Raw genomic sequence first — 13,089 nt, forward strand, 5'->3', positions numbered from 1 at the left:
TCCGTTTCATATCCTCCCGTGGACATGCCAATACAGAAAGAAATAAAAATATAGCAATTAGAAATGAGAAATAACAGGCTTCAAAAGAGCACAAATCTACGTAGACCACTATTTTTAAATGTGTATCAACTGCTCTTTTTACATATTTAATGCCCCACCATGAATATTATACATAGATTTCAGGTTAGAAAACCAAATTCAAAACCAATATATCAAAATTTAAAATTTTAAAGTGTAACTTACTTTTGTAGTGGGCTCTGGCTTTGAGCCATAAACAACTTCTTCCTAAAGAAGTAATTAATCTTCTAAGAAAGGGAAAATCAATAGGGATGCTCTTTGAAATCATGAATTCTGCTACGGAGGATGATATACCAAGACTGTTGCTTTCTATACAGGCATCTAGAAGTTTATTAAAAAGGAGGCTATACTGTGAGACCTCCACAGTTTCTGAAAAGAAAAAAATCATTGATATAGTGAAACTGATCTATCTTCTCTCAAACTTCTCTCTTACTCCTTTCCCCTCTACTCTCCTTGGCCCCTTCCTACCTGCTCTAAGAGTCAGAGTCACCAAAATGCAATCAGCTTACATACTAAATTAACAAAGAAACAAAAAATTCAACAAAAGCAAAACGGTTCATTCACTTTGTATTGGAGAATGTGAAAGGAATATGATTTCAGAGGCTACATTAACACCTCTGTCCATGGTCCTCAAGTGTGACTGCATCTGCACGGTTCTGTGTGCATTCTATCTACAGTGCAGACCTCATACTTGTTTTTCCCATGACTAAAAATAAATCATCCACTCATAAATATTCACTCTCAAATTAAAAAAAAAACCAAAACCTCCTTTCTTGGGTATGTCTACTCCTTTCTGCTTTTCACTTAGAAGAAAGTGAAGTCACCTTGGATACTTCCAACTCTTTTATCCCCTATATTCAGTCAGGTGGGTCTATGACCTAGACTCTAGGTCTTTATCACTTTAGGACATTTTAGTGGTCTAGGCCTTATCAGGAAATTTATCTCCTTACCTTTAGCCTCTTTCTAAACATTACCACCAGAGGAACTTTCCTAAAACACCAACTCCATTATGTCACGCCCTGGCACCGAAACTCTAGTAACCCCTTACTACACATAGAGAAGAAAATTCCTTTAGCCTGCCATTCGGGGTCTTCCAAAATCTGACACAACTATCTGTTTGATCTCACTATTATACTTTGTTTCATTATCACGATAATTGTATATCAAAAGCCAGTTCTACAGCAGCCATTGTACCAGGGATACCACGATAAAGAAAACAATTGCCTTTAAGGAGCTAGATAAGAATGTTAATGACAATACAGTATCTCAGTGGAATACATGGGAAAATGGAGAGTGATAAAGCACTGAGGGGAGGCCTTCAAGTATATGTTTTCATTAAACATTAACCCACCACTCTGAACCCATTGCCCAGCTCATTCCTGACCCAAAGCGTTTGCTGTTTCCCTTCATAGAGACTCTCTCATATGACTTGCAAGCATTCAAGAGCACTGCCCGCCATTGCCCACACTGGCATTCTCTTTCTTTGAACCCATCATCTGCTTAATTTCCTCCATTTATTTCATGTTTTCCTATGTTCCAAGGTAATGGAAACTATGTTCTATGTTTGTTAAGTGATCAAAGAAAAGGTATTCTTTATTATGCCAATGCAAAAAATTATTTTAAGGTACAGTATAAAGCTTGCTGGGGGCACTTAACATTGATTGCTGATGACTTGACAGAGGTTAGAAAAGGAATGATGAAATGCTCCTTGTAGGAACTGCTGACAAAAGATAAGCATCTCTGGTTTTTTTTCTTTTTCTTTTTTTAAACCATCAGGAAAGCATATTCAATTTGCAGAGAACACATTTCACAAAAAACATCATTAAAAATATATGCTGGAATATAAAATTCAACCAAAAGAGGTGGAGAACTGTTTCTTATTAAATACCAGATGGGCCAGAGATAATTAAGCTAGACTTTTTAAAAAACATACCTTGAGAATTTTGAAAACCTGGTAGATTTTGCAAAACTTCAAATGTCTGTCTGTAAAGACTCTTCGCTAAAATTTCATTTGCAATTGTACAGAGCAGATTATGCCGATTGAGCACATCCAGTCTATCACAAGGCCACAGTGGTGTATTGATGACCCACTCTGACTCTTACAAAAAGAAAAAGTACAAGTACTTTACACCATGAAAATTACATTTAACAGTATAATCACAACAAATGTTTTTAAGTATCTTTTGGAGAAAGTGGAAAAACTTAAATACGTGTACTCAGAAAGATAACCATAGCTCAAATTTATTAGAAACAACTTATATAGTGATGATCATCATCCTAAGAAGATGCAACTAATGACCATTTTGTTATTTTTACCTTTTTACTAATTCTTCATTTTTCTAAATGTACCAGTTGTTGATTCTGAAGTTAATGATTATTTTTATATGACAAAATGTTCAGATTATAATGAGTATACATTATAAGGTAAAATATTGTTTGTGTAGACAACTTAAACAATTTTACAGTAAAGAATAATTTAATTAGTTTTGGTATTCTTGGAGAGCAGCTTTCCCCCACAATATCTGCCTATTTAAAAATTTTTAAATAAAATACTTGCTATGTACAGAGGAATATCTAACATATGGAAGTTACAAAAGCATAATAATAAAATAATAAAAAGAATCCTTAGGTACCCATCACACAGCTTAAAGAAAAGAGAATATTACCTATAATGCTGAAGTTCCTTAATTTCTGCCCTGATTTTCACATTGAGAAAAACAATAGGAGACTGTAGTATAGAACACGGAGGTGTTAACATGTTAGAAATGTCAGCATCTTACCATTTACCTAATTCCCTCAATCATTATACACATAATGAGACACATAATGAAACGCTGTCATGTAACATTCAAATCACGTTCCTGTGTTCTTTTTCAACAGGAGTAAGAGCAGGAGTCAATCCTTTTCTTTTGTGGCCTTCCCAGCACAGTAAATACAGAAAGTATTAAAGAAAGATTTGATAATTCAAGCATACAATGCCAAAATAAAGACTTAAGCATCGAGTAGAAAACTTTAAAGTAGGAGCTTGTTTTTAAATTACTAGAGCTCACTTGACTAGTTGACTTGATTTATACTACCTACGAGGCAGTGTTTTATAAATATTAGTGCTTTACAATCATTAACTCATTTAGACAGATACCTTCATTAATTTACTCCTAAATTGATTAAATCAATAATGAAGAGAAATATTAATATTAAAAAACAGACCAAGAATGTGAACTGGTAAGTCACAAAAGAATAAGTACAAATAGAAATAAAAAGAAAAATAGTTAAATTTTCTAATAAGCAACTAAATGCAAAACAAACCAGTGAATATCACTTTTATCCTGTCAAACTAACAAAGAAATAGGAAAAATAATAATGAATTTGGCAAGGGTGTTTCATAATACGCATCTTGCAATGCTGGCAAGATGACTATAATTAGTACAACACTTCTAAAGGCGTAGAGTACTTCTGTATTCTATTCACAGAGGTAACACCTGGAATGCAATGTTCGGAATAGCCAGATTAGGATTTGCATAAACTGAAGTGCGCCAGTCTGTCTGGTAACTAAAAAACATAAAATTGGGCACTAACATCTGGACTGTTTATGTGCACCTGTGATGCCTAACAGGACAATGACTGTATAGACAATACCTATGCAATTGTTCTCTAAGGATTTTCTCACAAAGGGAGGCTTTCTAATAAACTCAAAATAACTTGCTGCAAATCTGAATGGCAACAAGGGCAAATTTGCCAACATTTATCAAAAAGCTTTAAACTGTTCTTACCTTTACCCAGCAATTCCATCAGAATTTATCCTAAGGGCGTAATTAAGATTTAGCAGGGATGTTTAGTAGGGATTTTGTTTATCATAGAAATTTAAAAACCAGCTAGTTCAAGAGAAGTGGACTCATGGACCTATCTATGTATCTATGTTTATCTATATTTGTTTATAAGATGGAAAACTATGCAGCCCATTAAGTGATGTTATAGAGGAATATTCCCTTTCACAGAAAGATGTCCACAGAAAGACTGTTGCCTGATGAAAATGAAAGGCACTAAAGAGTCTGTATAGTAACACTGCAGTGTTATTTATAACACTGGGTGGGTGGCTGAATAAGGATTTTTTGTCATCGGTTTTGCTTATCCACCCCTTCTTATTTCTCTATAGAAATTTCTCTATATTTCATTATAGAGAAATAAGAAGGGGTGGATAAGCAAAACATATTATTAAATCGTTATAACCATGTATTACTTATATAAAGGCAATAAAAGTTATTTTAAAATTCAAGAGCAGTTTCTCAATAAATAGCACATATAAATTTTTTTTACAAAATTTGTATTCTAGAATGTTAAGACATTTATTTTTCCACCCCCAAACCTTAATTATAAAATTATAAAGTTTTTTTTTTTTTTTTTTAATGCTGGTAAGGGTATAAGGCAAGGTAGGAATTTGTTGTTCATTTGCCAGGATACAAGGTACCAATGCTGAAAAAGAGTTTAAAATGTGAAAGTGACAATGTGTAAGGCCCAAACAATAGAGCAGGGGTCCCCAACCCATGGGCTGCAGACCGGTACTGGGCCGCACAGCAGGAGGTGAGCGGCGGGCAAGCAAGCAAAGCTTCATCTGCCACTCCCGATCATTGGCATTACCATTCCCCCACCGACCCTGCCCCCCCACCGTGGAAAAACTGTCTACCACGAAACCGGTCCCTGGTGCCAAAAAGGTTGGGGACTGCTGCATAATGGCTGCCACCCATTAAATAAAAATGTATAAAATATTCTACATTTCTCAAATGTGAGTAAGTGTATGTAAACCCCCTCTTTAAAAAGTTTAGTAGGTAATAAATGCACATATTTTAAAAGGAAAAAATATAGAAAAAATATGTAACAAGTTAATATACCTCTCATCCCTGTCCTCCAAGCAGTCAATTCTTCTTCCCAGAAGCACCCACCATTACTAGTTTCTTGTGCATCCTTCTGCAAGTATTTTAAGGGTATAAAGCAAGTATGTATGTATCCATTTTATTTTTTTACAGAAGTGGTAGCGTACTGTGTACACCGTTGAGCACATTCCTTTTTTCACTTGTAGTAAATCCTGGAGATCATTCCAATGAGTATTTGCAGCTCTACGTCGTTCTGTTCCATCATATGGCTGTCACACAGTTTCACTAACTGGTACACCCTTAACAGACACTTAAGTTATCTGGAATTCTTTGTTATCATTGTTGATGGTTTAAAAAAGAGATTTCATATAACTTACAGTGCATACCCCTGTATACAGATATAAATGTGTTTGTGGGACAAATTCCTAGAAATGGAGTTAACAGATTAAAGGAAATATGCATTACTAAATTTTGACAGATATTTTGTCAAAAAGCTCCTAAAGACAATATATGTGAAGGCTCATTTCCCTATACCCTCACGAAAAGCATATCACAAAACTTTAATCTTTGCTGGTCTGACAGGTGTTTAGGATTTTAATGTTTATTTCTCTTAATACAAGTATTACTCTCACTTATTACAAGTGAGATCAAGCCATTTGTAATTCCTTTCTTGAGAGTGGCCTGTTCACTGCAGAACCTTTGAAGAGCCAAAAAATTCTGGGGACAACTTAACATACTTCTGTGGGCCCTTTTTTTTTTTTTTTTGCGGTATGCAGGCCTCTCACTGTTGTGGCCTCCCCCGTTGCGGAGCACAGGCTCCGGACGCGCAGGCTCAGCGGCCATGGCTCACGGGCCCAGCCGCTCCGCGGCATATGGGATCCTCCCAGACCGGGGCACGAACCCGTATCCCCTGCATCGGCAGGCGGACTCTCAACCACTTGCGCCACCAGGGAGGCCCGGCCCTTTTTTTTCAAAGAAATAAAATTTTACTTATGAAAAATGACTTTCAATTGGAATGGTCACTGCAAACGAAAATCCTGTGTTTATAACTGATAGAATTTTAAAAGATAATCTCAAAATTGAAACAACAAAATTGTAAAAATTTTAAATCTCCATAGACCACTCCACACCCCTCCCACAAACCCTCCCCCAGTCTCTAGTTTGAGAAAGACTAGTTTTGCCAGAAACTTTTAGGCAGAAGATCATCCAGGCCCATTTTTACCAACTATTTTACCCTTTCCATTTCTTGCCACATTTTTTCTTTCTCACAGAGCCTGTGAGCTCTGGCTTGCATTTTGCTACTTCCTATTTTTATAAACATTCTATTTTGTATTTGTATATTTGTATTTTGTGTGGTATCTTTCTTTTTTTTTTTTTTGCATTACGTGGGCTTCTTACTGCTGTGGCCTCTCCCGTTGCGGAGCACAGGCTCTGGACGCGCAGGCCCAGCAGCCATGGCTCACGGGCCTAGCCGCTCTGCGGCATGTGGGATCTTCCCAGACCGGGGCACGAACCCGTGTCCCCTGCATCGGCAGGCGGACTCTCAACCGCTGCGCCACCAGGGAAGCCCATCTTTCTATTTTGATTAATCTTCCCGTCCTAGGAAAACTCACTGGTTACATTTGTTAAGTTGAAGAAAAACTTTTCCAACAAGCTTTTGATCTCGAAGTCTAATCACAGCCTCTATATTCCATAAACCCTCAGCACTGAACAAATACGGTATTTTATGTATATATGAATATGTATGCATGCTAGTTTTGTGTGTTAGTGTAAAAGTTTTCTATTTTATTTACTTGTGAATTTATTCCATCTTCCACCTAAACTGAGATTCTCGAAGTTTCTTCATTCTTATCTATCTCATTTTATCAAATAAAATCTGCTTGATGGTCCAAGTAGCCAAAGCTACATTAGATGCTGTGCTACTACTGTGCTCTCTGAATTTTATTTACCTCACGCCAAACTAACCTTAGTTGCTTCTGCTGGCTTAATTTCATGGTAATTTCTGTTAGCTGATTTGACTTACTAGGGGAAATAATCTTTACTGTCTTGGTTTGGAGCCATGGTTGCCAGCACATGCAAAGACAGAGTTATGCAGACTGCAATCAGGATTTCTCTGTCTCAGTAGCTGAAGCTTGGGCTCTGAAGCTGGACTGTCTGGGATTAAATCCGGCCTCCACTCCTTACTTGTTATGTCATTTGGGGCAAGCTGCTTACTGTCTCTGACAACATTTTCTTATCAATAATATGGGGACTGTTAATAATTCCAAACTCATAGGGTTTCTATGAAGATTAATTGAGATAATCAGGTAAAGTATCTATACAGTGCTTAGGCCAAAGTAAGAACTAACTTTTCAGCAAAGGTTCACACAGTTTCTTTTTAAAGCTAGGTTAACATTCTCCTTTCATTTTATATAACCTCTCCTACCCACATGATCACTAGGGGTTTAGACCAAATGGTCACCCACAATTCAATATCAACTTGAGGTAACTACAAAACCAAGAATTTATAACAAGCTTAACAAATTATTTCATGCTGGCATATATCAGAACTTACCCCTTAATACCCAAATGGCACCATCTAGGCTTCCACTTTTTAGAAAAATTTCTGCTGCAATATTCACAATTTGACATCTCGGTGCTAACTTCTCAGGCCCTGTAAGTCCTTTTAAACTTGTAAAATGTATTTTTAATTCATATAGTTTATCTAAGACCTTCCTTCCCTAGAGTTAAAAAAACAAAGACAAAAAAACCCACTGAGTATCAATCATTAAGAGTATTATAGAGGTACAAAGTCACTGATAATTATATAGAAGCCAATTATGCAATTTGAATAATTCTAGACTGATGGTTGTCAAACTGCTCTAAGACTCTCTCCTTAAGCCCTTTCCTGCTCAGCCACAAAGGTGGAAAGGGAAGGGTAGCAAGCCAGGCTTTGTCTCATTAACCACGCCCACCACTGGGCCCCCTTTCATTGGTTCTCCTTTCATTTGTTTTATTCACTGTGCCTCCTCTAGAGATTTCATTTGGCAAAAGGATTTCATGCCTTAATGTGGAAAGCTACCCATCATATGTTTTTGCTCTTCTTCTGTTGATCACCCTGAGATCCAGGAGGGAAAGTCAATGAAAAGGAGATTATTTCATATGAAATTTAGATAAAGGAATGATAAAGGGAAAAAAGGGGGATAAAATTGTTGTCTGAAAATCATTTTTTTGAGTCAATAGGCTAATTATTTCACATTGTCTACATAAAAGCTATCTCTAGGGTGGACATCAGAAATTGGACATGTGTTATTATTTTATACCAGGGTCAGCAAAATTTTTCCATTAAAAGCCAGACAGTAAATGCTTTAGGCTTTGCAGGTCACATTTGGTCAGCTGCATATTCTTTTTGGTTGTTTTTAAATTTCTAAATCTTTAAAAATGTAAAAAACATTCTTAGCTCATGAGCTGTATGAAAACAGGCTGTGGGCCAGATCTGGCTTTTGGTTTTCAGACTCTTGTTTTATATTATATTACATGCTATTTTGAGTCAGATGCATATTATGATGTCAAAGTACTTTCAATCTGACTGTATAAATGAGTGCATTTTTCAAGGGATACCTTAAGTTTAATTTCAATGGTTTTACTTTTATGTTCAAAATGGAATGTTTCATTAAAAAATTCATGCTAAGTAAGATAATAAAATACTCATTCTAAATAAGACAGTTAACATTTAAAATTAAAATACAGGCATTGGGACTTCCCTGGCGGTACAGTGGTTAAGACTCCATGCTCCCACTGCAGGGGGCACGGGTTCAATCCATGGTCTGGGAACTAAGATCCCCCATGCCACGCAGCAGGCCAGGAAAAAAGAAAAAAGAAAAGAAAAGGGCACAAATTCACCAACCGCTTATATCCTAAATAAAAATAACCAAATAAAGGGGACTTCCCTGGCAGTCCAGTGGTTAGGACTTCGCCTTCCAATGCAGGGGGTGTGGGTTTGATTCCTGGTTGGGGAGCTAAGACCCCACATGCCTCATGGCCAAAAAACCAAAATAAAACAGAAGCAATATTGTAACAAATTCAATAAAGACTTAAAAAATGTTCCATATCAAAAATAACTCTTTAAAAAGAAACCAAATAGAATTAAAACATACTCTAAAATTTCAGCAAAATCAGTCTGAGTTTTAAAAAAGGGTCTTCTAACTAGGTAGTCCTCAAATTCTCAAGCATTAAATACCCAAGAAATTAATGCTATGACAGACTTTAAGCTAGAATGTGAGAGCGGAGCCAAGGTACATTTTGCCCATCCCAGGCCTACCACACAATAAGTGCTAAACCACTTAGAAGATGTTGGAGACTGGAGACCTTCTGTACAATGATTATTTAAAAATTATTTTCTTTTTAAAAAAAAATTCATGAATTTTGTATGTGTACCCGAGTGACCATGTCCTTAAATATTATTTCAATTGTGAAATAACCTCTTTATAAAAAGAAGGAAGGAATAAAAGATACATTTTAATAGTTGATTCAATAGTAACCCCACTCTCAACCATCTCACTCTCCATCCCTCAGCACTTCGCTCCCTATTTTGGATTTTTCTGTCCTTCACTTTACTTAACTTTATTGAATCTATAACTCCACCATCACCTCAGGGAAATCTAAACAATGATAGTACAATATGGTCTAGAATCACTACACCACTTCTATGGTGAGCTAAGCCTCAAAGGTAGACATGAAGATATATGGTATACAGTATTCCAGAGGATCCTAAGAAGTGATTTTAAAAGAGTTCTGTTCATTGTTAGTATCTCGGGTTCATCTTAAGAGAGAGCTTCCAAAATTATAATACCACCAATACTCAGAAGCTGGCAAAATAAATTCTGAATTGAAAGGTGCTTCAAATAAATACGATATTTAGCACAGCTTCCTATGTGTTCCTCATACTGAGATTCTTCATAGTAGTCATAGATATTCTTCTCATGCCATCTCCTTTCCATATTTGCCTAACATACCACCTAATAATTCACTTATTGTGTAAGTTTCAATTTGCCACCCATAATGATTATTAGCAAATTTTTAGCAAATTAGCAAATTATCAGCAAAGTTTCAGGGTTAACCTATATTCTGCTCAAATATTTTAAACTAACACTCTATATACCAAGCCAAAGTAAAATTTTGTGAAGTACCTTGGACCACTGCAACAGCTTGTGGTAGAAGTACATAGCACTGATTCCGATTCTTCCCAGCAAAGTTTTATCTACTTCACTGTTTTGTGGATCTTTGCTAACTGAAACACAAAGCAGGCATATGGAAGAAAGTGAAACAGTCACTTAGAATGATGGAAAAGGCAAATTTAATATGGAATCAGTGATATTACCACAAATACCAGGTATCGGCAAACTATAGCCCATGGGCCAAATCTGGCCTGTGGCCTGTTTTTGTATAGCCTATGAGCTTTTAAGAATGGTTTTTATTTTTAAAGGGTTGTTTGAAAAGAAAACTGTGTGACACAGATTATATACTGTGCGTGCAAGGCCTAAAATCTGGTCCTTTACAGTTTGCCGACCCTGACAGAGAATATAGCAGTGAAGAGCTGATGTAAAAAGAAAGGTCTCAAAAATATACGAATTTTGTTGACGCAGCAATAGTGAAGATAGTAACAATTTAATGATTCAAAAATTCAGATGCTCCACTACAATTTCTTAGCAATAGTTTTACCAATCTGAATGAAAAGAAAAATAAGAACATGAAACATCTGATATCCTATTGACCTTTTATCATTATAATCTAATTTAACAATAAATAGATGGAAAAATTTATAAAAAGAAGGAAAAGTATCTAAAAACTGCAGTGTTAACTTATCCCCAACATGGAGATTATTAAGAGCTTTATATGTTATGAACATTGTACCAGTCAATCCATCAATCAATAATAAAGGACACTGTATCACCCTAACCCACAATACTCAGACCAAAACAGTGACATTTACTTGTTTCAGCGAATTCACAAAATGGAACACTTGGTCTCTCTTCTTTACAGTCTTTTGTCAGTGTTTCAGCAATACAAGCACAAAATCTCTGGAAATCTCCAAAGTTTTCACAGCCCAGTTTTACGTTAATGTATAAATTTCCCAATTTGGTCCAGTCACCTTTTTCTTTATAATGCTATGAGAATTATTAAAAACAAAACAAAAAATGCAAGTTGTCATTTATGCAAACATATTATGGGGTAGGCACATGCAGGCATTAGATATACAGAAATTAATAAGACAATCTCTGCAAATCTTATAAACGTACCTACAAGTGTTACAACAGCAGTAACATGTTACTGTACAATTTGCTTTTCTGTCCATAGCAATGCCTCTATAAGCTCCAGATGTCAACATACACTTGTTTTAATTATCTAGCTCCTAATGTACTTAATGATGTCACCCTCAAAGCTGAACTACACAGTGGAGATAGATTTAAGGAAAACAGATGATTAGCAGCATGATTTGAGCTACTTCCACAGCAATACTATTTTACTACTTTTAGAGATTGCATTTTACAGTTAGTTGGCCATTTATGATTTGCAGCCCACACATAATTTTGGGCATTACATTTCTTCTACAAAAGGCGCTACAAGGTAAATTTCAGTAAACTTACTATCTTCCTATTATTTTCAGTTCTAAACTAAGAAAGTTTCCCATGCCAACAAAAAATTGTTTCAAGGATATAAATTCTAATTTAGACTAGATCAACAATTACTAGAATGAGTACAAAAATGATCTTAAATTAAAAAGTACAGTCATCCTGAAAGTCCTCTATTTCTTATCCAGACTTTAAATGCTTGGAGAGTGCACAATGACCTTGGCTTTACCCGTCATGTCACATACTGCAGCCACCTATGGATCTCGACAAGAAAGCCAAGTCATTTGTGCACTGAGGGAGTCTGCCTAGTGACAAGAATTAAAGGCTAAGCTATAGATTATTATGGCTTAACATAAGTTAATTTTAAACCGAACTATTTCTAGAATTATTTTTAGAACAGTTCACAACTCTAGAAATTATGTTTGCATTTCAAAGTATTAACCTGCAAAAAATTAAACTTCTTTTCCTTCTTTTCTCTGTGTAACAGCTGCATTGTAAAACTTTTCTAAAACTGGGTTACTATCCAAAGTTTCTTTGTTGTTATTGGTTTTCGGAGATCCCAGAAATTTATTTAAAAGATAAGCAACATACCTCTATTTCATTCAAGGCTGACTCTAAATCACACTTCCAGTTCTTTATAAACTGCCTCATCTGTAACCTTTAACAATAAAAAAGGGTTAATTATGTTCATCACCCAAAAAGTCAATATTGCTCCTAATTCATTTGTTCTATAATTTATACCTAAGAGACTGGAGAAAGAGAGAGTAATATACTATAAAAATTATTCAGCGCTGAAGAAAATGGCAACTGCGCAGATACCTAACTTATATTATTTCCTCCTAAACCACAGGCAACAAGGAGGAAAAAGCAAATTCCACATGAAATCATACCTTCATCCTAACTTGAAGACAGAGAATGTCAAAACTTTAAAATAATTGTGAATAAAAAGAGAAAAAAAATTAAATCTCAGCACTTGATCTCTACTGCTCCCACTTCACTCTCACTGGTCCATAAGGATTTGTGGTAAGCAAATACTGACCAAAACAAAACAAACAAAAATACCTGTAGGGGAGAACCAAAAAGGGAAACTACCAGAGGGACCTAACATTGATTAAGAACTACCATTACAAAGACAAAGTCCACACTAAATTTGAAAATGCTGAGAAAAAAACTGTCTGGGTATATTAGAACACAAACCACACAGAGGAACTTAAAAGTTTTGTATGATTTAAAGAAAGCAATCTGTGAAATGTACAGATAGCTTGTGGGAAAGAAAAAAAGACAAAAATGAAAGAAGCACACTGGCAACTGGGAAGAGAAGAAGAAAAGGAGAAAAGAGGAGGGTTCCATTAAACTAAGAATACTGTGTGACAGCCAACTATGGGGTCAATTTTGGTAATTAGTCCCGATGCTTTATAAATTATTCCAGAGCATTAAAAAGGAAGGACAAGTTCCTAATTTTTATCCATTCATCTGTCAATGGTCATTTAGGTAGCTTCCATGTCTTGGCTATTGTAAATGGTGCTGCTATG

General features: G+C 35.7%; 1 protein-coding gene across 1 annotated transcript in view; it reads right to left on the minus strand.

The window, feature by feature from the left end:
* The window catches only part of TOPAZ1 (testis and ovary specific TOPAZ 1), a 69,967-nt gene that overhangs the window by 9,100 nt on the left and 47,778 nt on the right, over positions 1-13,089 (minus strand). The window contains 6 exon segments of the mRNA XM_060110971.1: positions 244-447; positions 2,012-2,176; positions 7,501-7,666; positions 10,115-10,215; positions 10,918-11,092; positions 12,149-12,215. Of these exon segments, the coding sequence (XP_059966954.1) occupies positions 244-447; positions 2,012-2,176; positions 7,501-7,666; positions 10,115-10,215; positions 10,918-11,092; positions 12,149-12,215 (878 nt within the window).

Source organism: Mesoplodon densirostris, chromosome 10 (genome assembly GCF_025265405.1).
Source record: "Mesoplodon densirostris isolate mMesDen1 chromosome 10, mMesDen1 primary haplotype, whole genome shotgun sequence".
NCBI lineage: Eukaryota > Metazoa > Chordata > Mammalia > Artiodactyla > Ziphiidae > Mesoplodon > Mesoplodon densirostris.